Source organism: Peromyscus leucopus, chromosome 12, assembly GCF_004664715.2.
Source record: "Peromyscus leucopus breed LL Stock chromosome 12, UCI_PerLeu_2.1, whole genome shotgun sequence".
Classification (NCBI taxonomy): Eukaryota; Metazoa; Chordata; class Mammalia; order Rodentia; family Cricetidae; genus Peromyscus; species Peromyscus leucopus.
Genome location: NC_051073.1, coordinates 4431793 through 4458927, shown reverse-complemented (window position 1 = coordinate 4458927; position 27135 = coordinate 4431793). Strand labels below are relative to the sequence as shown.

The window sequence follows — 27135 nt, the reverse complement described above, 5'->3', positions numbered from 1 at the left end:
TCCCCTCACACAGCACGTGAGGGTGAAGGACAGAGCCCCAGCGTGAGACTGTTGTGAGATGTTCTCTGTCTGAAGGACACTGCCCAGGCTTCCCTCTATGGGTGCCACCTCCAGCCTTCGGTTTACCACCACCCCCTACGCCCCCCCCAGCCCCCCTGTGAACCTCTTCTGCTCAGGACTCTCTGGAAGCTCAAACCTGTGCTCTTGACCTTTTCAGGGGGGTGGGGTTGGGGGCACAGTTCAGAGCTCTGCAAACAGGAGCATGTTTCCACCTCTGCATTTGGCCAAGGTGCGAGTTGCAAGGAGAGACCCACATCCCATCCCTAGCAGGAGGTGAGCCTGGGGCACACCTGGTCTGTCCTTCTGGCCCTTGCACCCGCCCTGGAGAGACCTGTGATGTGTGCGGACCCTTCCCTCCCTCTGCAGGTGGAGCTCACAGGCAACAGTATTTATGAGTACATCCATCCTTCTGACCACGACGAGATGACCGCTGTCCTCACAGCCCACCCTCCACTCCACCATCACCTGCTCCAAGGTTCGTCCTCCACACCACAGGAGACCAGAATGAAGCAAGGTCATGCTCTCACTCTAACCAGAGGGTCCCTCGTGGGCTGGGTTTGGGTCAGCTAACGGCAGCACCCTCCCAGTGTGTGTCGCCACACTTATGCTCGGGTGCTGCTCACTTGCAGCGGATCAAGCCACGGCGTTGTGTATGCTCTCTGAGCATTTGTCACTTTGTCCCCTGCTTGCCTCTGTGTGTTCACCAGCAGTGATGGAGTCCCCACTGCGTGCCACAGGCTGTTCAGCATCGGGTCACAGGCTGTTCCCCTCACACGCTCCTGGTTTAGAATTCCAGTGCTGCCTATCATGAGTCTGGGTCCAGCCTGCTGCTTCTGAGAACAGAATCAGGGACTGGAGAATGTGAGATATCTGGGGGAGATTACGTCTGTACAATTAGCATTTGCACATGACCGGAGTCTTTCAGCCATGCTGGGGTCATTAGAATCTTGGCTTTGTTACCACAGACATTGCAGATATGTCAAAACATTTATGCAGTGGACACTTGGAAACTTACTGAGTGATGAGGCCCATAAACGAATCTTAATTTAACACACGAGATTGGCAGATAGTTATATTCATATTGCCATGTTTAGATATTTTTGGTAATTCTTTCCCCACAGAGCTGGTTTCTTTTGTAATCTACTTTATGCATTTGGAAGCATTCTGAGCAGGGACTTCAGTTTGTGTGCCATGGCACAGATCGGTTCAAAAGTCCTGGGCATCTCACGCACGCCTCCTTAAATTACAACTGTGATGAGTGCTAAGAAGATACACAACTTATTCCAGAGGCCTGGCTTTTCAACCCTGCCGGCAGCCTGGGTCTCCTGTGTTCTTGGGGCTACAGTTCACAGCATGCTCAAAATTTTCCTTTGTGAGGCCTGGAAAAGGAAGGGAGGAAATGGCCAGCAGACGGCTCAGCAGGTAAAAGCTGAGCCATTCTGGGGGAGTCCTGGAGAGGTAAAGACTTGAGGGAGGGCATTCCAAACTGACAACCATCTTACCCAGCCCTGGTGTCTCAGAGCCCGCCATGTAGCTGACAAGAGGTGAATGTGTCTGGCTCCCTCTGCCATGGACAGGGGCTAAGTAGTGACCAGCATTTAGTACCTGCTGCTTTGAGGAAAGTTGGACACTTCTGGGCCTTTCCAACAGCTCAAGCAGCCACTGTGGCACCCAGTTAGTTCCTCTCTGGCCTGCAGAGGGAAGATGCCATTCTGTTAGGCATCTTGGAAACAAACCTGTTGGTTTCCAAGGTTCTTGCTATGGTCATGGTTCAGGCTGCATTTCTTCAAAGTTTTGGCAACCATATTGAGGTGGGCAAGGCCTCTTGCCCTCTCCATTCAGACTCTAGTAGTTGGCAGAGCTCTCTGGGTCAGGGTCTGGCCATGGATGAGGAGGTCTCTGGCTGCTGTGTCTAGGGATTTGCTGGTGCAGTTTGGGAGGCTGCTGGGAAAGGGGGCAGGACAATCGCCTGTCAACGGTGCCTCTGCTTTCAGAGTACGAGATAGAGCGGTCTTTCTTCCTTCGAATGAAATGCGTCTTGGCAAAAAGAAATGCAGGCCTGACATGCAGTGGATACAAGGTACACTGGGCTCCTGGAGGGGATGGGAATGGTGGGCAGGGGTTTTTACTATGCATCTTATATTCTCCTTCACACTTGAGGCCGGAGAGAGGGTGGGGGGAACCTGCCATGTCCACCATGACAGAAGTATTGAGCAAGGCTCAGAGTGGATTATGAGCCCAAAGACCTGGCACTTTACACGGATGTTCCAGGCTGGTTGGATTTCATCCTGTAAGACCAGGATTGCGGTGGCTTAGCAGAGACATTTGTCCCTGCATCTACGAGTTCCACTCTGCCTGCCACACATCGGCTCCACTAGACCGACTGCCCCTTGAGTTTGTCAGCATCCATTCACGTTACGGGGCAGGACCTCAGAGCAGCCGTGAGCAGTCGCTCTCCAGAGATGTTGCTCTTACCCCTGGGATGGTCAACTAAATCCGGTACCCAGGATGGTGTTTCACATAACCACCGAGGCCTCCCCAGGTGCCAAGCACCGCCATCTCTGTGGCTCCACACCCAGTGGTCATCTTGGCCTTCTGAAGGGTGTGACACTGGCCTTATCTTATCCTCAAGAGTGGGAGGTAAATGGAGAAGGGTAGGGCGCAGCTGAGACTTCCCGCGTCATCCATGTTTCTCCCTGGTTGAACTTCACCAGGTAATGCCACTTGCTGAGGTTAATTCCAGAATCTAGGACCAGATCCACGCCATGGCTAGCTGGCAATTCTCAGTGTTAGAGATGGTAATTTCCAGGTAGGAGGGTGGGACACCTGCCAGGGACCCCTGAAGACCCTTCACCCCGTTCCTCGCCCTCCCAGGAGTCTCCGGGGCTGTTTGTCCCACCGGGGGAGTGGGGGGCTGTGTGCCATTGCTGCCCTGGAGTTGGGGGCCCTTATGCTGGTCCTTCTCACTCGCCCCTGGGAAAGGAGGAAGGTGGGCTTGGCTGCTATGAGGCTTTTGTGCTTTTAGCTTCTCTTTCTGGAACACCCCTCATCAGCCACAGGCTCGTCCCCGCCCTCTTCAGCTGCCTGCTCTTCCTGCCAGTGAACTCTTCCTGTGACCCTGACCTTAACCCCACTCCTCACTTTTAGTTTACGGAGTTACTTTTTGCTCAGCTGGGATTAAACCTAGGGCCTCACACGCACCAGGCAGACACTAACCACCGAGCTCTCCCACATCTCATGCTTTAACAGCTTCAGGGATACACTTGCTGTTTTTCCCAGTCACGAAGCGTCCTTGAGTCAGAGCAGGAAGCCCTTAGCTCTACCCGAACCCGACAATGTATTCCTCAGGAGGCCCTGGACTTTACTAGTTTCTGATACTTGTCAGCTGTCCACCTGTAAATCCAAACGTCACCTGTCTGTCTTTTCCTCAGTTGATCCATCAGGAAAGTGGGAGAACAGGGTAGAACGGAGTGATTTTAATATTTCTTCCAGCTCTGTGAGTTTGTGAATCCTGTCGAGAGAATTGTTGAAAAGGGAATTTGTGTGGGCCGTGGATGTAGCCCAGCTGCTAGAGTACTTGCCTAGCCCCCAGGAAGCCCCGGGTTTGATCCCCAGCACAGAATAAATTGGGTATGATGCCTGTAACCCCAGCACTTGGGAGGGGGAGGCAGGACAAGTTCAAGGTCATCCTCCATTATGTTGTGAGTTTGAGCTAACCTAGGCTACATGAGACCTGGCACAGGGTAGGGTAGGGGGATAGAGACAGAGAACAGAAACAGAGCGCTAAGCACTCAGATGGCCACTTTTAGCAATCGTGGTTCTTGTAGGGTTTCATGTGTTTAAATGGTGGTTCAGGAAGCCTCAGGTGCCTCATTTGCCCTGGGAACTGTACAACCTCTCCAGTACGGCCTTTGCCTCTCTAACTCTTGAGAGGGCTTCTACTCAAGAGTGGAATAGATACTCTGGCTTATTGTTTATATTTGTTTATTTATTTAGTCTTTTTTTTTTTTTTTTTTTTTTTTGAGGCAGGGTTTCTTTGTGTAGCTCTGGCTGTCCTGGATCTTGCTCTGTAGACCAGGCTATCCTTGAACTCACAGAGATCCGCCTGCCTCTGCCTCCCGAGTGCTGTTTAAAGATGCGCGCCACCCCTGCTTGGTGGCTATTTGTTTATTAAAATTAGAATTATAAACAAAATAAAAGTCCCATACATTGGCCTAGGAAGACGGCTCAGGTGGTAAGGTCCTTATGCAGGCATGAGGACTGTGGTTTGGATCCTTCCACTGGCCAAAACAAGTGAAATAAATACAAATTTCACCAAGAGAATTTTAATTTCCTGGAGTGATAAGAACATGTTGGTGACAGAAATTTCAGGCTCCATCCCAGTGGAAGTTGGCAAAGTTTTAATTACTGGCAAGCATTCATAGGAGGGCGACTAGTTCCCTAGCATGGCCTTGCTGTGTTCTTGAGTCAAACTTGGCCGGGAGTTGACATCCAAGTCCATCATGTGTCAGTGAGCCCGGATCCGCAGCATCCCTCCTGCACACCTGACTGGATGAGAGGCCCTTGTGTCTTTAGGACGTTGTTTCTTAAGGCAGAGACCTGGATCCTTTCTCCCGAGCAGCCATTCAGGCTCTCTGACAGCATGTTAGCAATACAACCCTGCAGAAAATGGGCTGAAGAATGTTCTAGCGCGCACACACACACACACACACACACACACACACACACACACACACACACAAAACAACACAAAACCTACAACACCTGAGCCCCGAGCAGCGGTGCCCACTGAGCCTGTGCCCTCTTCCCAGGTCATCCACTGCAGCGGTTACTTGAAGATCAGGCAGTATATGCTGGACATGTCCCTGTATGACTCCTGCTACCAGATCGTGGGGCTGGTGGCCGTGGGCCAGTCGCTGCCACCCAGTGCCATCACAGAGATCAAGCTGCACAGCAACATGTTCATGTTTAGGGCCAGCCTTGACCTGAAGCTCATATTCCTGGATTCCAGGTGAGTCTGGCACTCGCTGTGACGCCCCGGAGGGCCCCATGGTGGGAACTGGTCCTCGAGGGCTACACGTTATTAAGGCAGATTGTAACAAGAAGTGAGAACTGCTAAGAGTGTGGGTCAGCCAGGGGTTAGTCATGAAGGGAAAGTATTCATGACAGACAGGATGCAGGGACTTTTTACAATTAATTACCTAACATCTGAATCATCTTACAAGCCTGTGATGAGAATACACATTGTGATGTAAGAGAGCCTTCCTTCCTTCTTCCTTCCTCTCCCAACTTCTCACTTTCCTTTGAGATAGGGTTTCATGTAGCCCAGGCTGGCCTCCAATTCGCTATGTATCTGAGGATGCCCTTGAGAATATTCGATCCTCCTGCCTCCTGCCCTGGAGTATGAGGATGACAGACGTGGTCCATCACATTTTGTTTTGCGTTTCCTTTCCTGAAAGCTTCAAGTCCCTCCTCATCTCCCCACCACATTGGTAGGACTTTGGAATAAAAGGTTTTCCATTCTGAGCATGTGTGAAGCTCCAAGCTCTGTGATAGTCACCTTAAGTCAGTGGGGGAGCAGACGAGTCACCTTCCTGGGGGGGAGGCTTGACTACAGCCTGTGGATACCACGTCAGTGTTTGCCTGGGGAAGGGAGGGTGACTGAGGCAGAGCATGGTTTGTGTTTCAGGGGCCCTGGCTGGAGCTGCCTCTGTCCTTACCAAGAGTATGCTTCAGGGCTCCAGAGAGAACGGTTTGTGTGTGTCTGTTTTGAGACAGGATTTCTCTGTGTAGCCCTGGCTGTCCTGGGACTGATTCTGTAAACCAGGCTGGCTTTAAACTCACAGAGATATGCCTGCCTCTGCCTCCCGAGTGCTGGTTTTAAAGGCATGTGCCTTGAAAATTTACTGTTTGATTGATAGCTGGTAGCTGTATTTTTATGAGACATCTGCAGTATTTTAGTACTGGTGTACTACACATTCTGGAACGTCCCCAGTCTCCACAGATCTTGAGGCCTTAGCAGGTAGGGCCTCTTCCAGTGTACCTAAAATGTCGTCTGTCAGCCATGGCTACCACTCGATGCTGGAAAGTCCTCAGAGAGGTGGAAGTAGACACCAGACGTGACGCAGTTGAAAACTCAAGCCTCATCTACCTGCAAGGCTGAGTTGCCACTTAGCTTGTGGGTTCCTTGGCTGCATAGGCCAAAGTCCTTCTGGGAACTCCAGGGTTCAAGCGATCCTCCTGCCTCAATGAGAAGCCGAGGCCACAGGCATGTGCTGCTGTGCTGGGCTACTGGTTGTTTTTTTGTTTTTTTTATATTTTTTTCAAGTTAATGAAAAATAGTGTAAAAACTCACATATGTTATTCTACCACTTGCGATGCTGAGGCAGGAGGTTTGCTATGAGTTCCAGGCTAACCTAAGGCAGATTCAAAGCCAGCTTGGCTACAGTGCGAGACTGTCTCAAATAAACCAAGCCAAAACCAAACCAAAACAAACAACAACAACAAAACCCCACAACTTATAAAGAAAGGAAAAATGTGGCATTAAGATATCCCATAGAAGTGAGCATTTTACCCACTCACTGATTCTATCGAGAGGAGACAGATCTATCCGGCCCCGGGTGGGACAGGAGACATGAAGTTAGTCAGGGTCGGTCCTCATCTTCAAGCTATTCGAAGGGTGTAGAAGTGAGGAAGGTGGTGTGACAGGAAGTACAGAGTCACCCTGCAACTCCAAGCACAGAGTAAATGGAACTAACTCATTGGCCAGCACCGTCCGGGACGGCTGGGTGGCGGCAAATTCTGTTGTTTCCTGAAGAAGCAAAGAAGGCAGGTTGTGAGGGTGGGAATCTCCCAGAGTCTGGTAGGTACGATCATGGGGGCTCTTCAGAAAGCAGGCGGGACGTGGGCGGCCCAAGGCCTCGACTGAAGAAGGGCAGGAGGAAACCGCTGGTTTCTCCCTCTCTCTGCCTCCGTCCTGCTTAGCGTTTCTGTGGCTGCGACCACCACCACGACCAAAAGGCGAGTTGGGGAGGAAAGGGTTTATCCAGCTTACACTTAAACTTCATCACAGAAGGAAGTCACGGTAGGAATTCAAATAGGGCGGGAACCTGGAGGCAGGAGCTGACCCAGACGTCATGGAGGGGTGCTGCTCACTGGCTTGCTCCCCATGGCGTGCTCAGCCAGCCCAGGGATGGCACCGGCCCGCGGGCTGGGCCCTCCCCCACTGATCACTAATTGAGCTGGATCTGATGGAGGCATTTCCTCAACTGAGGGTCCCTCCGCTCCGATGACTCTAGCTTGGGTTGAGTTGACATAAAACCAGCCAGCACAGCTTCCTTGTATTTCTCAGACAATTCGAGAAAACCCCAAGAGACCGCTGAATTTTCTCAAAGAGGAAGAAGAGATCATGCCCCCAGAGGAGCGACCCAAAATCTTTTCTGATTGGTTGTTCAGCTCATGGCACTTTGACATGTGGAGGGCCTTTTCAGTGAAGGGTGAGGGCTGGCTCAGAAGCCAGGCTGCTGTCGTGTAGGAGACACTTAAGGGGATCGGGACCCTTCACAGTCGACTGCATTTCTGTCTTGTTACAGCAACATGATCTTGAAAGGCCTCTCGGCTAGAGCCGGCTCTGGGAGGACATCACTAGTCAGGTCGGTGGTTACGTCAGCACCCAAGCCCCGGGAGCTACAGCAGGGGGGGTGTTGGCCCGAGTTCCCCCGAGTCACAGCAGCAAGGGTGGTGGTGGTCCTCGGGGAGCAGCTGCTGGCTGCCCACCCAGCATCATCCCAGACACAACTGAACTCGCTTTAACCTGGCGTTTGGATCCTCCGGGTTTTGTGGTTTCACTTTGAAACTGTAGCCGGTGCTTTTGCTAAGGCTGGGGGAAGCCAGAGATGTTTGGAGTCTGGCACATCTCTCTGACAGGACTATAGACACTGGAGGTTTGAACAAACCCTGGAAGGCATCCTGCCAAGCCCCTTCCCTGCCCTTTAATTTTTAAAGTTGGTGAAGAGTTTGATGAGAACGTGGTGCATGTGTTTCTGATTCTTCGACACGTTCAGGTCCTTGCTGTATTAGCTCAATGGTCCAGGAACTGGATTAAGCCTCTCAGTCCATGCTGCAGAGACATCTGGGTTTCTTTGGGGGTCAGCCAGCTTCCTCCCACCCAGTCAGACCGACGGGGCCCATGGACAAGTCTCTAGAGCCCTGAATGAACAGGGCAGGAGCCAGCGGCGTCCCCCTAGACTCACCTGGAGCCCCGTTCCCTCCCCACCTAAGGGGAACACCACGGGGATACGTGTGCCAAACGGAGAGCCGCTCCCGGGAAATCTGAGGCTCTGAGAGAAGCATGAGCCAGAGTCCGAGAAGATTGGAGAATGGAAGTGTGGTCATGTTTCCTGGTTCTGCCTGTGGCTAGCGTTTCACAGCTGGCAAGCGGGGTCCTCAGTGCCAGCCTTCAGTGGCCCCCCGTCCCCCCGCCATCTCCAGAACTGACTTTCTCCCTGCTGCCACGCTGCTTTTGATATCCTTTATCCCGCCCTTTCATCTGCCCTTAAATATCTGTCACCAACATGCTCAGGGCCGCCCACCTTTTTTAAAGACCCAGCTCCCAGCTTGATTAGGCCAAGTTCGTGAAGCCAATACCACTGCCGCCCACACTCTCACCCCCGGGAAGGGCAGCCCAACGTGGCACTGACGAGGGCTTAGATGCTGACTGCCATTTCTCTTCAAAGTGCTGACGTGGGAAATTAATATGTCTGGGACTTGATGAGAGGTGAGGGATCATGTCCCAGACGTGCTGGGAAAGACTTCCACGGCAGAGGGAGAGTGGGCACCTCACCTTCTAGCTGGCATATTTCCAGTCACTGCACTGTTTTCTGGAGGGTCTGTGGATACCGGGTTTAAACAGTTACTCTGTAAATCCCGCTAGTAGGAGCCACCCAGCTGTAAGCTCTGGATTAACTGGAACCACCCGATTAACAATGTAGAACAGCGATGTAAACAGCCAACACAGAGTCTCAGCACCCGTCCACAGACAAGGGAATAAACAAAACACAAAACGTGGTATCTACATGAAACGGTATAGTAAGTAGTCGGTCATAGACAGGCATGTTCTGGACACATGCTACGACACCTTTAACACCTCTTCCTGTATGAAGGAAAGCAGAAGCCAAAGGGTCACACACGTATCATTCCGATTTAGACACGCAAGTTCAGGGAGACAGGAAGCTGAACGGAGGACAAGGCTTTAACATAGGGACTGGTGGTATTCAGGGGAAGGCAGACGAAAAGGCATTATTCCGAAGGTGAGGCGTTTCTTCGGTTTGAGGTGATGAGAAAGTGTGGGAAGATGATCACGGTACAGTGTGGATGTTGTTGTTAATGCCACTAAATCATGCACATAAAATGGTTACGACAGTACATATTATGGTATGTATATTTTCTTAGAACTAAACAAATAAAAGAGCCCGGGAGAAGGTTCAGTGGGCAAAGTATCTGCTACATGAGCATGATGACGGCCTGAGTTCAGATCCCCAGGAAGCATGTCCAAAAGCCACACGTGGCCGTGGAGCCTATAACCCAGCGCTGGAAGACAGAGATGCGGGGATGGCTGGGCTTGCACACATTCACCCACACATAGAATGAAACAGGTTCACGAAGGGCTCTAAGCAACAGGACTCCAGAGCGGCTCCTCCCCATCATGCAGATTATTTCAGTGTTTGTACCAAAGCATTCCCCTTGGCACCCACAGACAGGCAGGGTTCCAGAGAGATCCAAATTGCTAAGCCATCCCAAACATGCCTGTAGCCAATGGTTCCAGGACATTCTTGCTCACAGTTCTCCATCCTACCCTGAGCTAGACTTCAAAGACTTCCTTCCTGTCCAAAGGATCATTCCAAAACCAACATCCCCCACCCCTGGGCCCCTTCACACTTGATTAGTTGGCAAAGCAAACACCGGTCTAAAGGAAGGGGCCTGAGGGCAGCTTGACTCATGGAACCACGGTCCTTCCACAGGGTGACGGAGCTTACGGGCTATGAGCCACAAGACCTTATCGAAAAGACACTGTACCACCACGTTCACGGCTGTGACACCTTCCACCTCCGCTATGCGCACCACCTCTGTGAGTATCGAGCCACTGGGCCAGGGGCAGCTGGCCAGGGTGGAGGCACCAAGGACAGGGAGGGGCCATGCCTATGCCTCGGGCAGCAGTATGTGTGAATCGTAAGGTACAGTGTGACTGCCTTTGCCACTGCTGCCTGTCCCCTGCTATCCACAGGCGCGATCCCAGTGCCAGCCCCAGACCCCGGGGGCCTGGGTTCTAGACTTGCAGGCCCAGCTAATCTATGGAACCTAGACTCCAGTTATGAATACCAGCAGCATTAGTACAAGAACAGTGCAGAGCCCTTACTCTGTACGGCCTGGTACTGCATTAAGAAATTAAGCAGACTGGCAACCCGTGAGAGAGATCTTGCGTTCATAGTCTTCATTTTACCTTCAAGGATGGTGAAGAATGTGGAGAGGGCCATCCACTTGCCTGTGGTCATACGGGCAGAACCGAGAGCCAAACCTCAGCAGAGTTCCGCTGCTGGCTCTCACCCCACTGGGATACCCAGCCAGAGATACCTTAGTTCTCCCATAAGGGGAACTGGCTTCTCAAGTGAGCTGGCAGGATTCGATTTGCCTGTGGAGGCAGTTTGTGGACCTCAGGGTTTGGAGCAGGTGTGCTTAAGAAATGGCACTTGGCTTCAAGAATCCGGAGACTCATTTGGGTGGGATGAAATAGTTTGTCCTCCCGCTGTCTAGGCCCATCAGGATATTCAAGTCCCGGGATACTCAGTGGGATGCAATGGTTGGGCAGATGGGGGGCCTTCTATGTGTGGCCTGGGTTTATGTCCTGGGTGCTTGTCTTGTTGTGGATCAGCTAAAAGATGTTAGAAGACGTTTGCCGGCATCCTTGGAGGTAGCTGGCAGGTCCAGTGGCTACACTGTCCTTTGGCTATGGTGTGAGACCAGGGTTGGTGAACAGGAGATCATCCGGCTGTTTTCCTCTCTCCAAGTCCTCAGGGAGACCTGCCGTGACCAGATTCCTCACCCCTTGGCACACAGAGATGAGGGTTAGGAACAGTGTGTGTGTGTGTGTGTGTGTGTGTGTGTGTGTGTGTGTGTGTGAGAGAGAGAGAGAGAGAGAGAGAGAGAGAGAGAGAGATGTTCTGTGTATGCTGTATTTATGTGTTTGTGTATATGCACATGTGTGTGCACAGGTGTGAAAGCCAGAGGTCTCATGGGAAGTTTGCTATCTCAAGATATTACCAGGACCTGAGGGAACTCTGATAGGGAGTTGGCAACCCAGACTCCCAGCTGGGTTCCATCCCAGTAGGATCAGAAGTAAGTCATCCTCTCTATCTATCTATCTGTCTGTCAGTCTATCTATCTGGTGATTTTGAGAGAGGGTCTTACTGTGTGTTCCAGCTGTCATGGAACACACTCTGTAGACCAGGCTAGCCTCTAACTCACAGATATCTGCTAGCTCTGCCTGCCTCCTGAATGCCGCATTAAAGGCGTTTACTCCCACACCAGTCAAGCAGGCATCCTTATCTGTGTAGAGAGTTGGAGACCTGCTTGGGATACATGAGACCTTGTCTCAAAAAGGAAAGTATAGGGACCCCCCACTTGCTGCTGATGTCAGGACTCTTGGTCTTGGGGTGCTCTGGGAGCCAGTGGGAGGCCCCCGCCTCAGCCTTAATGGAGCAAAAGAGGAAAGAGTGGCCAACATTTCTACATGGCAGTTCGGTCGTTCTTGGCCGAGACCTGCCTGTGAGTGACGTTAATCCCCTGACTCATTCCATGTCTGGTCTGAGTGGGCTTTGCTTAAGCAAGGTCTCCAGAGGAGAACAGGTGCCTGCAGCTGGAAGTGGCCACCAGCCAGCACCAAAGCCAACTTCTCAGCCCCTCTTCAGACGCCCCCTCTCCTTGTCAGCCGGGCTCTGATAACCTCCTGGTCTCTTGTACACAGAGGCGACACCTCTCCCTGCAGCCCTCTCCCCTTCCCTGGCTGAGGTCCCTGCCGGCTGACCGGAGCATCCTCACAGCCAGACCCACAGCTATGCTCCTGCTTCAGAGTGAAAGGTGCTGAGTCCCCAACCCCCACCCCAGCCGGGTACCCAAACTGCCATCCCTCCTCTCGGAGAAGCGTCTAGCTGCGGCTTGGCTCCCCAGAACCCTACGCAAGCGACCTGGCTTCTTGTTTCTTGAGGACTCTTCTGTTTCATGACATTTAGATCCTGTGGGGACCAGACGAGTTTCCCGGGGTTGCCATGGCAAACCACCACAGCCCAGGTGGCTGTAACAAGAGGCGTTCCTTTCTCCACAGTGCGAGGCTGGAAGTCTGAGGTCAAGGTGTCTGCAATGGCTCCTCCTGAGGCCTCTCCCCGTGTTCTCCTGTGGACAGCTCTCTGTGTCTGTTCTCACGGCCCCATTATCTTATAAACACACAGGGTATAATGGGCCAGGGCCCGACGACCTCTGCCACCACGCTTACCTCTCTATAAAGGCGCTGTCTCCAAACAGTCTGCCCTGTGGGGCCAGGGGAGAGAGTTTCAGCTTAGAGTTTGGGTGACACAATTCAGCCTGTAGCAGGGACATTCTCTGACACCCCTGTGATGCGGGCCCTTTTTTGTAACCTGGTAGGAAAGCCCCGTTTTATAAGGAGGTCACCTCCCATGGTGTCATGGAGATGGAGAAAGTCGATGAGGCAATCCAAGCACCATAAAGGCAGCTACTCTACTGCCTTGTCCGTGCTCAGCAACGTGGACCCATCCTGACCACGCAAGTCTGCTGAGGAGCCATGGTTAAGAGTGGGCAGAAAAGAGCAGGTGAAAGCTGGCATGCAGCAGGGCTGGTTGAGAGGGGAGGACACAGCAGGACAGAGGGACGTTGTTACACAGGACAGAGGGACGGTGGTTGTTACACACAGGACAGAGGGACGGTGGTTGTTACACAGGACAGAGGGACGGTGGTTGTTACAGCAGGACAGAGGGACGGTGGTTGTTACACAGCAGGACAGAGGGACGGTGGTTGTTACACAGGGGAGGGGGGGCAGAGGGACGGTGGTTGTTACACAGCAGGACAGAGGGACGGTGGTTGTTACACAGGACAGAGGGACGGTGGTTGTCACACAGGACAGAGGGACGGTGGTTGTTACACAGCAGGACAGAGGGACGGTGGTTGTTACACAGGACAGAGGGACGGTGGTTGTTACACAGGACAGAGGGACGGTGGTTGTTACACAGGACAGAGGGACGGAGGAGGGACGGTGGTTGTTACACAGGACAGAGGGACGGTGGTTGTTACACAGGACAGAGGGACGGTGGTTGTTACACAGCAGGACAGAGGGACGGTGGTTGTTACACAGCAGGACAGAGGGACGGTGGTTGTTACACAGGCAGGGGAGGGGGGGAGGGCGGTGGTTGTCACAGGACAGAGGGACGGTGGTTTGTTACAGCAGGACAGAGGGACGGTGGTTGTTCACACAGGACAGAGGGACGGTGGTTGTTACAGCAGGACAGAGGGACGGTGGTTGTTACACAGGACAGGGACGGGGGGGGAGGGACGGTGGTTGTTACAGCAGGACAGAGGGACGGTGGTTGTTACACAGCAGGACAGAGGGACGGTGGTTGTTACACAGGACAGAGGGACGGTGGTTGTTACACAGGACAGAGGGACGGTGGTTGTTACACAGGACAGAGGGACGGTGGTTGTTACACAGGACAGAGGGACGGTGGTTGTTACACAGGACAGAGGACGGTGGTGTCACAGGACAGAGGGACGGTGGTTGTTACACAGGACAGAGGGACGGTGGTTGTTACACAGACAGGACAGGACAGAGGGACGGTGGTTGTTTACACAGGACAGAGGGACGGTGGTTGTTACACAGGACAGAGGGACGGTGGTTGTTACACAGGACAGAGGGACGGTGGTTGTTACACAGCAGGACAGAGGGACGGTGGTTGTTACACAGGACAGAGGGACGGTGGTTGTTCACACAGGACAGAGGGACGGTGGTTGTTACACAGGACAGAGGGACGGTGGTTGTTACACAGGACAGAGGGACGGTGGTTGTTACACAGGACAGAGGGACGGTGGTTGTTACACAGGACAGAGGGACGGTGGTTGTTACACAGCAGGACAGAGGGACGGTGGTTGTTACACAGGACAGGGGACGGTGGTTGTACAGAGGACAGAGGACGGTGGTTGTTACACAGGACAGAGGGACGGTGGTTGTTACACAGGACAGAGGGACGGTGGTTGTTACACAGGACAGAGGGACGGTGGTTGTTACACAGCAGGACAGAGGGACGGTGGTTGTTACACAGCAGGACAGAGGGACGGTGGTTGTTACACAGGACAGAGGGCGGTGGTGTCACAGCAGGCAGAGGGACGGTGGTTGTTACACAGGACAGAGGGACGGTGGTTGTCACACAGGACAGAGGACGGTGGTTGTACACAGGACAGAGGACGTGGTTGTTACACAGGACAGAGGGACGGTGGTTGTCACACAGGACAGAGGGACGGTGGTTGTTACACAGGACAGAGGGACGGTGGTTGTCACACAGGACAGAGGGACGGTGGTTGTCACACAGGACAGGGAGACAGGGACGGTGGTTGTTACACAGGACAGAGGGACGGTGGTTGTTACACAGGACAGAGGGACGGTGGTTGTTACACAGGACAGAGGGACGGTGGTTGTTACACAGGACAGAGGGACGGTGGTTGTACACAGGACAGAGGGACGGTGGTTGTTACACAGACAGGACAGAGGGACGGTGGTTGTTACACAGGACAGAGTGGTTGTTACACAGGACAGAGGGACGGTGGTTGTTACACAGGACAGAGGGACGGTGGTTGTTACACAGCAGGACAGAGGGACGGTGGTTGTTACACAGCAGGACAGAGGGACGGTGGTTGTTACACAGGACAGAGGGACGGTGGTTGTTACACAGGACAGAGGGACGGTGGTTGTTACACAGGACAGAGGACGGTGGTTGTTACACAGCAGGACAGAGGGACGGTGGTTGTTACACAGGACAGAGGGACGGTGGTTGTTACACAGCAGGACAGAGGGACGGTGGTTATTACACAGGACAGAGGGACGGTGGTTGTTACACAGCAGGACAGAGGGACGGTGGTTGTTACACAGGACAGGAGGGTTACCGGGGGACGGTTGTTACACAGGACAGAGGGACGGTGGTTGTTACACAGGACAGAGGGACGGTGGTTGTTACACAGCAGGACAGAGGGACGGTGGTTGTTATACAGCAGGTTGACCTGGCTGTTACACGACAAGATTACTGCATCCATCTCTGCATATATTCCTAAAGGGGTTGGAGCCTCAAGTACGTTAGATTTCTGCTTCCCAACCTCCTGTACAAAATGTTTTCCCAGTTAAAACAAAAAACAAAAAAAACCTGAGTTTTCATTCTGGTTACAAAACTCAAACCCCTTCTTTGTTAGAACTTTAGAAGAAGAAGAATAGCTAAAAAGAAGAAAATGATGATTTCCCCATCATTTTACTGGTTAGATAAGAATTCCTGCATGTGGAGTCCCATCTGTCTGCCAGTATTTCTCACAGGAATGGTGTCGTCTTCACAACTGTGTGTTAGTGACTATGATTATCCTTCTACAAATGAGGGCTGAGGCACAGGCTGAGGAAGTCATATTTTTCTATGGGCCGCCAGCTCACAAATAACAACATGGAGACTTATTAACTGCGAAAGCTCGGCCTCAGCTTAGGCTTGTCCCCAACTTGCTCTTATAACTTAAATTAACCTGCTTCTACTAATCTACATTTTACCATGTGGCTTTTCATTTTTTCTTTTATTCTGTATGTCTGACTCCCTCCCTGTCTTGTTGGCATCTCCCTGGACACATGTCTAGATTCCTCCTCCTCTTCCTCTCTCTCCCCAGAAATCCTGCCTATCCCTCCTGCCTAGCTATTGGCCATTCAGCTCTTTATTGAACCAATCACAGTGACACATCTTCACACAGTGTAAAGGAATATTCCCCAACAGGCTGGTTGGTAGAGCACAATGAGTTTGCGTGGGCATGTGCCCACAGACCCACTTTTAAAGTTAGAATTGCTTTCTACTCATTCTGAGTCTTACATTTTCTCTTGTGTCACGTGCCCTGTCTCCAGCAAGACAAATCCCTATTGATCACCTCAGTGTCTGCACAGTACTCCACAGTTTTCTTACCTTCCCCCTTGAACACATAAGTCCCCTCCTCTGAAGTTCTGGAACCTTAAACAAGATTGCAGTGAATCTTTTTGCACATCAGTCTATTTATGTCATGCATAATTCCCACAGACCCCATCCCTAGAAATGTGTGGCTTCAGTGAACCACCAGACTGCTTTCCAAAAAGCTGTCGGAGTCATCCTCCATTAACCCTTTGACAGGCCTTCACCACAGATCAGCTGGTATAGCTCGCCACTCTTTTTCTTAAAAGTCACATAATACAAAATCCAACTTTTTGACCATTTTCAGTGGGTTTTAGAATGCCCACAGTACATCCGTCACCTTTATATAATCCCAGAACACTGTCGCCCTCTCCAGCAGTGCCTGCTCTGTGGCCTTTATTCCTCCCCTTCCTCCTTCGGAGCCCACAGGCACCCATCAACTCTGGCCCTATGCATTTGCCTATCATGGTGGCTCACATAAACAGAACCACATGGTATTCATTTCCTTTTGAGAACGTGCTGGATGCCCCTGCCTTTGAATCGATGAGTTGAGCATTTCCTCATTTTGTTCTTTTATGTTTATTATTTGGCACTGTCTTAGTTAGGGTTTCTATTGCTGTGAAGAGACGCCATAACTACGGCAACTCTTATAAAGGAAAACATTTAATTGAGGTTGTAGATGTAACCAACCGTCTTATTAAATAAGAAACACAGAACCAATGTAAAAGAGAAAGCCAAGAGGTCAGAGCTAAGAGCTAAAATCTTACCCTTCCTCCTGCGAGCTCCCAGCTTCCCCAAAGAGAGCTACTTCCTGTGTGTCTGTCGTTTCATAGTCTTTTGTTCTGCCTTCTCATTGGTTGTAAACCCAAACACGTGACTGACTCATCACTGTCTGTAAGTACAGCCCCCCAGGTCTTAAAGGCGTATGTCTCCAATGCTGGCTTTATCCCTGAACACCTAGCTCTGTCTAGATCTACCTAGCTCTGTCTGCCAAGTGCTGGGATTAAAGGCGTGTGCCACCACCACCATGCTCTTGCTATGGCTCTAATAGCTCTGACCCCCAGGCAACTTTATTTATTAACATACAATCAAAATCACATTTCAGTACAATTAGAATACCACCACATTTCCCCTTTTCTATTTTAATAAAAAGAAAAAAAAGCAAAAGGTTATAACTAACAAAAGAAAAACTATATACAAAAGTACAATAACTATATACAATATATACAAGTAATAAATACCTAAACAGGTATTTGACAAATCAGAGAAAACAATTCCATTATCTATCCTATTTTGGTAAATCCAAGATGTATCTAATGCACTTTCTATCCTAATTAATTTTCAACTATAACTAACTAATCTTTAACCATAACTAACTAATCTTCAACTCCCTCAGAGACCCAAGACGGAAATAATATTAGCTAACAAAAATAAAAACAGGAAGTGCATGCAAGCAACTTCCAAAAAATTTGTGAGTTGACAGAAACAGCCAGCTGCCTGGACAGTCACCTGAGGTTTCCACAGTGTTGGGGCATCATCTTCAGCCTATAGGCTTAGTGTATCTGACAGACTCATTTGTGAAGTAGGATGTACACAAGGTCAACAGTTCAACCTCACATTGGGTGAGAGCAGTCCACGTACCAGAAACACCTGAATTCCACTAGTGTCATGTCATGATTCAGGATTTTAAATTCTGGAAATTGTTGACAGTTTTTTAATTCAGCTGTCCATTCTTCTTGGCTGTGTATATATGGCTTCATCTCAGCATCCCCTTCTTCTCCACATCCCTCTATTAAATGCCAGTCTAGTATTGAGAGGAGAGGCGTGAGCTTTCAGCTGCTGTTCCATTGCACAACAGAAGCCATCGGCAACTTTATTTATTAACATACAAGTAATATTTGAATACAAATAAAATATCACCATATGAGGTGGTTGTCTTATAATCTAGAGGTTCAGTCCATCATCATCATGGCAGGGAGCATGGCAGCATGCAGGCAGACATGGTGCTGGAACTGAGAGTTCTTACATCTTGATCCAAAGGCAACAGGAAGTGAACTGAAATACTGGACATGGCTTGAACTTATATGAGACCTCAAAGTCCACCTCCACAGTGACACACTTTCTCCAACAAAGCCACACCTCCTAATAGTGCTGTTCCTTATGAGCTTATGGGGGCCAATGACATTCAAACTACCACAGGCAGTTTGTACATGCCCTTCGATCACATTGCTCTTAGGTCTAAATGCTTTTTATTAACAACCATGAAGTCTCTCTGTATTCAGGAGTGTGTGTGTGTGTGTGTGTGTGTGTGTGTGTGTGTGTGTGTGTGTGTCTGTGTGTGTGTGTGTCTGTTTGTTTGAGACTGGTTCTCACACCGTGGTTAGTCTGGCGGTCACTCTGTAGCCCAGGCTAGTCCCAAACCTGTGGCGATCCTTCAATTTCATCCTCCCACATGCTGGAATTATAGGGGAGGCATCACACCTGGCTGGATAAGACAGAGTCAGTTTATCCTGAATATCTGAAGAACCAAATCACAGACATTTCAGAGATTTTATTGCCTTTGATACGCAAGGCTGACAGTCTCATGGCTATCAATCTCTACCACTTCCCCCGTGCATCAAAATGTCTTGACGTGGTTGTGACAGCCGCTGACACAGATCCCCCATGAACGGCGGGAAGCCTGGGGTGTGCTGTGCAGACTGGGATCTCTGCTCGTGGACACCATGAGGACTGTTCGTGTTGGACATGCACCTTGTTGTGTGTGGGGTCCTTTAGTTCCAGCGAGTCTCACTGTCACAGCCTTAGCCCCTCTGTTTTCTCCCCTTGTAGCTGTCCAGGTGGTTTCCATGTAGGGGCCCCGGGCCAGCCCTGCCCTGAGAAGCAGGAATGTTCTAGAGCTGGGGTGAAATCCCTGCTGTTGCTCAGCTTTCTCCCCTTCACTGCCCACCCACAGCTTCCGGCACTTTCCTTCCCTTCTGGGCTTTCCTCCATCTGCCTCCTTGAGGGCTGCAAGGGGGAGTCGCAGTTTATGGGCGCGCAGAGGCTGCAGGGGAGCCGCTCAGCCGCCCAGCCTTGGCACGCATGCACAGAAGGTGGGCTCATGGGCCCAGTTTTCAGGAGCCATGCCACTAAGCAGAGGGCTTTCTGACATGAGCAGCACAGGAAATTAACAGCCCAAGGAAAACGGGTAATTGGGAAGAAAATATAAATGGCACTCGAGTAGGGAGCAGGTTCCCAGTGAACACACGCGTCCTGACAGATGGCAAACGTCAGCACCCATCTGACACTTGGCTGAATGCACCGAAATTTAGCGTTCTGTGTAAACAATGTAGTCCCTCTGCCGGTTAAAGGTTTGGGGGATTAAAACGTAATTGGGGCATTTCGGTACTAAAAAGCTAATCGGATTTTACCACTCTACAGGTACTGGTGATGTCGGGGGGCTTTTTTGCTCCCATGAAAACAGGGACTATTAAATCAGGCTCTTAACAAGAGGGGAGGGGCTACTCCAGGGAGTCTGCAAAGTTGTAGGTGACATTCCTTCGTGTGTGTGTGTGTGTGTGTGTGTGTGTGTGTGTGTGTGTGTGTGTGTATGCAGAAAGTCCACCCACTCCATCAAGTTCTCAAAGGTCCTTTGCCCTAGAAGGCTCTGCATCGAGGGGGTGGGGGTCGGGCAGGACCTGCAGAGGCCCCGGATTCACGTCACCTTGTATTTGCAGTGCTGGTGAAAGGCCAGGTCACCACCAAATACTACCGGCTGCTGTCCAAGCTGGGCGGCTGGGTGTGGGTGCAGAGCTACGCCACCGTGGTCCACAACAGCCGCTCCTCCCGGCCTCACTGCATCGTGAGTGTCAATTATGTCCTCACGTAAGTCAGCCGCATTTGTTTCTCTCTTCTTCTGTCCCTCGTCACACCGCTGCTCCGAGAAGCACCATCTCCTGCTCCTCTCACTCTCTGAAACCCTTCGTCTCCCCTTTATGTCTTCCTGGAATAATACGGGAGCTTGGGAGGTCCCGGCCAGGAACGTGTGCCAGGGAGCGGTGGCGATGATGAGGGAGCCCTCTAAGGATGTAGTTTAGATCCTGGTACAGAGCCCAAGACGGGGCCCAGGAGGGTACAGCGTGTAGAGGGAGGGTTCATGTCCGGTGTCAGGCACATAATTCTGTGCTTCTGCCATCAGGAACAGACACCATCTCCCAGCTGTCTGTCTTCCCACATGTTCTGTTCCCAATGATGGTATTTGGTCCCCAAGAGACCCAAGTTTAATTGAAAAACAAAACTGTTTTTGAGACAGTGTCTTGTCGTTAGTCCAGGCTAGCCTCAACCTCATGATCCTCCCCCTCAGCCTCCCACCTACTGGGATTACAGACGTGGGCCACCAAATGATGCAGATGAGTATAAATCCACTAGCAGTCAACGGCAAACCTTCCCGGAGCACCCTGCACATGTCTCTCACTCGCTATGTCCCCAGCCTATGCCAAAGAAGGGTCCTCTTTTGCGTCCTAAACACTGTGAGGATTCAGACTCTGGGTTCTTTCACAGAACGGTCACCAGGTCACTTTGTGTTCTAGAATGATGATCTGGCAAAACCACATGGGAGAAAATGCCTCTGCTCCTTAATTCACTAGCTAGGTATGGCAGCATTCTGCAGCGACTTTGCCAGTTGGTTCTGCAGGCTGGACATGAGTCCGTGTGACAGCGGGTGAGGCTGGGGCTGGCTCCCAGCAGGTTCATCCCTCCAAGCTTCTGGGGCACTCAACAGAGAACAGTTAGGCCCCAGATACACAAACCAAGGGCCGTCGGGGTCACTGGGGTTGCTGGGGTCACTGGAGTTGCTGCCCTTCAGCTTGGCCTTGTTAGCATGCCCACCCCTTGCCATGGTCAGAGTCCTTGGGAAGGGTACCTGGGCTGCATGGTGTAGCTGGAGAGTTTCTCTCTGGGTCGGTCAAGCCCCTGCAGTCCCGCAGCCCACTTATAAAATAATCACACAGACGCTTATATTACTTACAAACTGTATGGCCATGGCAGGCTTCTTGCTATCTGTTCTTATATCTTAAATTAACCCATTTCTATTAATCTATACCTTGCCACATGGCTCATGGGCTTACCGGTATCTTAACATCTGCTTCTCATGGTGCCCGTGCCTGGCGGCGGCTCCTGACTCAGCCTTCCTCTTCCCAGAATTCTCCTCTCTGTTTGTCCCGCCTATACTATACTTCCTGCCTGGCTACTGGCCAATCAGTGCTTTATTTATCAATCAGTCGGAGCAACACATTTTCACAGCATACGGAACGTCCCACAGCAGCATGGGTTTAGAGAAAGCGTATTACTTTCCACCACTCTGGCCAGACACTACTGGCCTTGCTCAGCACTCTCTGGGCCACCACACGGGAGCTGCTGGCGGCTTGTGTCAGGATGAGATGTCCTTCATCACACACGTCCAGCCTCAGAGAAGAGCTGTGCTGGACTTGAGGATGAGCTTGTTCCGGGGATCTGCTCCTCCCCGAGGAATGGGCTGCTGCTGGACGTGACTTGCCCACTCTTGCGTTCCAGGGATATCGAATACAAGGAGCTTCAGCTGTCTCTGGACCAGGCGTCCACTTCTAAGCCTCAGGACTCCTGGAGAACTACCTTGTCTACCTCACAAGAAACTAGGAAATCAGCTAAACCCAAAAATACGAAGATGAAGACAAAGCTGAGAACAAACCCTTACCCCCCACAGGTAACACACACGTGGGGTAAGATGGCAGCGTCTATCTGGGGACCCAGGACACCTGGCATGAACCAGGAATCTCAGGCTCAGGGGTGTCCTTTCAGAGCAAGAAAAGGTCCCTGGGGGATGTTTTGACCCTATGGTAATGACACCTTCAGACCCAACACCCCAGGTAAACTGTCAAGAATGAGAAAACCCAGCTAACTCAGGAGGGCACATGGGCTCTCTGAATCCATGAGAATACGGGCTACAGAACCGTACGTAGATTCTGTTTTGGAGGTGGGGGGTCTCACTATGTTGACCAGGCTAGATTTGAACTCCTGCCTCAAGTGATCCTCTGTTCCATTCCTCAAAAGCCAGGACAGGTGTGTGCTACCTCATTTGGCTTATGGCAATATGAAAATGAAAAATTTGCCCTCTTAAAAGGTCATGACTGAGCTCTGGGATGTGGCAAGCGTCCACAAGCATCTGGCGTGTGGTCAGCTTGCAGTACAGGATCTTTCCACTCAGGGACCTCACAGTAACATGGGGGTGAGGGCCCCCTAAGATCCGGTCTTGTGGGACTGGAAGGTGGCTTGCTGGTGACCTCTCCGGTGGCCTCTCATCTGTCTTCTTTGCTGCGTAGCAATACAGCTCGTTCCAAATGGACAAACTGGAGTGCAGCCAGGCGGGAAACTGGAGAGACAGTCCCCCCACAAATGCTCCGGCTCCCCCAGAACAGCAGCTCCATTCAGAAGGCAGTGACCTTTTGTACGGGCCGCCCTACAGCCTCCCCTTCTCCTACCATTATGGACACTTCCCCTTGGACCCGCACGTCTTCAGCAGCAAGAAGCCGGCACTGCCCGCCAAGTTCGGGCAGCCCCAAGGATCCCCGTGTGAGGTGGCACGCTTCTTCCTGAGCACGCTGCCAGCCAGCGGCGAATGCCAATGGCATTACGCCAACCCCCTAGTGCCCAGCAGCCCATCGCCAGCTAAAAACCTTTCTGAGCCTCCTGTAAATGCTGCCCGGCATGGACCTGTGCCAAACTATGAAGGTGGGTCCCGTTTGCAGGAGGGGAAGGGGAGGGGGCCGGCATCAGCAGCGGTGGGTGGTGGATGGAAAAAGAATCTCCGTGCTTTGGGCAGACTTCGGCTTTTTCTGTGTCTAAGTAGGGATTACCTTGCTTCCTATTGCCAATCGTGGCTTCACAGGAATGAGAAATGACTGGGTTACAGGCCACGTGTCCCGAGAACACCAGAGACAGTACAAAGAGCAAAGGGAAACAGAGTGCCCAGACCACCCATATAACTCCTGGCTTTATTCATGCTCCCACGGGGAGACAGAAATGAATTTTCAAACCAGCTCCACTGTTTGTCAACACCCACATCCACTAGATGCCTTTTCACTGTGCCTCAGAGTTACCGGCAGAAACACTGGCTCTCTTTTTCAAACTACAGAAGACCAAAGTAGAAATTCCTGACCTTGGGGGCAGAAGCCACGAACACAGAACAATTAACATGGACTCTTCCAGCCTCTGTTTTTCTCTCTGTAAAATGGGATTGCAGCCTATGTAGTGAGGCTATGTACTTAGCACACCCCAGGTGCCTGACAGGGCTGACCTTTTAACTTTCTCTGTTAGCAAGTAAGTGGGAAGAGCCAGCCCACGACCTGGGACACTCTTGAGATTTCTGTTTGCGTACTAGACCATCACCAGCAGAGGAGGAAAGTATGTCCTGAGGCTAGCTGTGGGAAGGTATAAACTGGTTCCATCTACACCTCGTGACTGCTCAGAGCATTGAGCAAGCTGGTGCAGATATGGTCTGCAGGAACTCCTACAGTGAGGGTAAATGTCACATAAGATGCTACGTATGCCCCAGGGATTAAAAAAAAAAAAATCAGCATTTATTAAGTAGTTCCCTGAAATGTGTGTCCTCTTCACCCTCCTCTCTTTTCCCTCTCCCGTGGCTTTCCTTGTGCCCACACTCTCTGTGGTTTTCCTCTCTGGGCAAACTCTGAGGATATGACTCCATGTTGTGAGTAGTCTACATTTCAAATCTGAGCAGGGACAATCATGGGCGAGATGAGGCAGGAGAACATGGTTTTCAGAAGCAGACAATTTAGAAGAGACCACATCAGCCACTCACTTACCCTGCCTTAGCCACAGCCTGCCCAGCAGCCATGATCCTCCTTGGGATGGTTGGATCCCCAATACTCATAAGTGCGAGGGTCCCCCACAGTCAAGGAAAGAAAAAGCAAAGGACCTTGTAAACATCCATGTGAGACAGACTTATTATTTCTTTGTATCTGAGGATTGGCTAATGATATAAACACAGAATTTGATTTTTATTACTACTTTACTATTTCAAAGCAAAAAAAAAAAAAAAAAGGCCAGCTACTTGTCACATTTGATTAGAAGTGGGGTGGGGAAGGGCCAAAGGGGCTAATTCGAGGCGATTTGTGACCAACTTCCTTGTCTTTGGTATTAAAAGAAAACAAAGGCCTCATGGGAAAGCTCAGGGGAGAATACTTTTAATTATGGGGCTACTAAACAGCACAGGGCCGTTAACACCCCTTCCTCCCACCCCACCCACACTGAGGAGTTAGCGAGCCTAGCAGACTGGGCACTGTGGAGAGGACCCTGCTTAGCTTCCACTACTGTCCAGGAAGGCGTCCGCTAGCTCCGTGTGGCTTTGGAGCATCCTTTAATATGGACGCCGCACTGGCGTGTTTGGCTCTGTTGCATTTTAAGCGTGTTACTTGGGATGAACCCCACCTGTTCCTCTTAGAGCTCCCAGCACGCTTCCAACGGCGTCTCCTGATTGGCACTGGCGGAGGCGGAGGCCTCTGTGCGCGATGGGAGGGGGTCGAGGGGGGCTGTGGCTCCGCGTGTGACGGAGGACGAACACGACGTGGCTCTGCACGATTGATTGAGGGCACGTGTGACTCCGTGCGTAAACGAGGAGGGCCGCGTGGCTCTCTGCGTGATTGAGGGCACTTGTGTCTCCGTGCAAGGTCAAGGGTGCCTGTGGCTCCGGGCAGAGCAGAGGGCTGATGTGTCTCCGAGTGCAGTTCTCTAACCTGTCTCTTGTCCCCTCCGTCCCCGCAGCGCCCGCCGCTGCAGCCGCTGCAGCCGCTGCAGCCGCCGCCGCGCGCAGGTTCGGCGAGGACCCCGCGCCCCCAAGCTTCCCGAGCTGCGGCCACTACCGCGAGGAGCCGGCGCTGGGCCCCGCCAAGGCGGCGCGCCAGGTGTCCCGGGACGGAGCCCGGCTGGCGCTGGCCCGAGCGCCCCCCGAGTGCTGCGCGCCCCCCGCTCCCGAGCCGCAGGCGCCGGCGCAGCTGCCCTTCGTGCTGCTCAACTACCACCGCGTGCTGGCGCGCCGCGGGCCGCTGGGGGCGCTGCGCCGGCCTGGCCTGCGGCCCCGGAGCCCCGGAGGCGGTCGGCCAGCTGCGGCCGCGACACCCGGGCCCCGTCGCCGCCCCTGCGCCCGGCGCGCCCCGGCCGCACTACCTGGGTGCCTCGGTCATCATCACCAACGGCAGGTGACCCGCTAGGGCCGGTCCCGCTCCGCAGGGCGGCCCACAGGGAGAAGCCATAGGCCAGGCCTTCTCTGGTTCCTTTTTTCCTTTTTTCCCCCAAGGTCCAGCAGATGGAGGGGCGAACTGTATATGCACGATATAAATTAATTTATACAGAGACGACTATTTTAATAGAACTCCGCAGCCGCCTAAATTTTAGATTTTTACCGTAGATGCCGGTGGAGAGGGTCGGGATCCCAGTTGGGGATGAGGAGAAGGGACCCCCCAGTCCATCCTTGTCACCAAGGGCCGGTTTTCAGAGGGCTGAGAGTCCAGATGCCAACGTGTGACCTCAAACTACCCAGTTCCCAGGGCAATGGAGCCGAGGCCCAACAACGGGAATTCAAGGCATTGTATTCAGCTTGGCGGAAGGACGCCACTTTAAAGGGACCCCCCTCTCCAAACCCATGCCATAGTCGGCTGTTCCAGAGAGGTGGAGTCAGGGTGGAAGTCCCTTCAGAGTCCTTTTGGACACTTAAGTAAACGCAAAATGTTATCCTTGTAAGTCCCACGAGCAGACAAGAGTTTCTGCGGTCTTTGAACTCACTCATGCATCTCATTTTAAAATTTAATCCTTTTAAAAATACAAAACCCAACAAGCCGAGGCTAAGGAGGCCGGCGTGCAAGCCTATTGTGTGCGTGGACATGGGTGTGCTTCAGAAGCACATTAACAAGCTCACTCTTTCCCGAGCCCATAGGAACTCTTGGTAACACCCACAATTTGCACCTTCAAAATATATGGAGTAGGCATCAAATGCAAAAAAATAAAATAAAATAATAAAAAAAAATAAGATATATATAGCCAGGCATCTTAGAATGTCCCTGACAGCTTAATTCCCTGGCAAAGTCCCTTCAACCCTCACAGATCTGTTAGTCCTACGCTTGTGTTTGCTGCAACTAGGCACTACTAAGGCTAGTTAAATTGCATGTGCAATACAGAAACCTGAACGGGCCGCACCTTGTGGAAGGTAAACATGCGTAAGGGATATAATGAAAATGGTGTATACGTTTAAGCGTTTTCTACATAGCGAGAGCTTCGTACGAACATGTCATGTGTAACAGGTGAATGGAGACCCTTTTTATAAACGCACCAGCAGTGTTTAAAAATAAACTTCCATTACTTTTGTTTCACACTTATGATTTATGTATTTATGGGTGCATTTTTCATTACGGGTGTGGCTCAGTAGCCCAGGGCTTGGGTGACAGGAAGATGCTGGGTTTAAACCCCGGTATGGAAAGAAAAATAAGAAAATCACTATTCAAAAATTCTGTCTCGGCTCTAACCTGAACATCTGTCTTGTCCAACATCTGCTTTACTGCCTTTCAGTTTCTCTACATAGGAAATACTTCACTTACTTTTAAGGAAGTTTACTTCACTTCAGGAAACTCCTCCCACGGGTATCCAAAGGTGTCGATTTTTTTTTTTTTAATTAATCCTTCTGCAATCAGTGGCATCGAGAGCCCTCAACATACGAACCCCGTAGACTCTGTGTCGACTCCCTACCCAGCTATGCCTGGCTGGATGCTCTCAGTGTCTGCACACGGTAAAAAGCTGATGGCGTTATCTTTTA

At 51.5% G+C, this 27135-nt stretch overlaps 1 protein-coding gene across 1 annotated transcript in view; it reads left to right on the top strand.

Moving 5' to 3' along the window:
• The window catches only part of Sim2 (SIM bHLH transcription factor 2), a 48566-nt gene extending 21718 nt beyond the window's left edge, over positions 1–26848 (top strand). The window contains 9 exon segments of the mRNA XM_037209629.1: positions 427–535; positions 2055–2140; positions 4872–5071; positions 10080–10186; positions 20015–20162; positions 21849–22017; positions 22634–23042; positions 25095–25396; positions 25398–26848. Coding sequence (XP_037065524.1) covers positions 427–535; positions 2055–2140; positions 4872–5071; positions 10080–10186; positions 20015–20162; positions 21849–22017; positions 22634–23042; positions 25095–25396; positions 25398–25532 — 1665 coding nt within the window. The 3' untranslated portion in view covers positions 25533–26848.
• Positions 26849–27135: the final 287 nt, after the last annotated feature.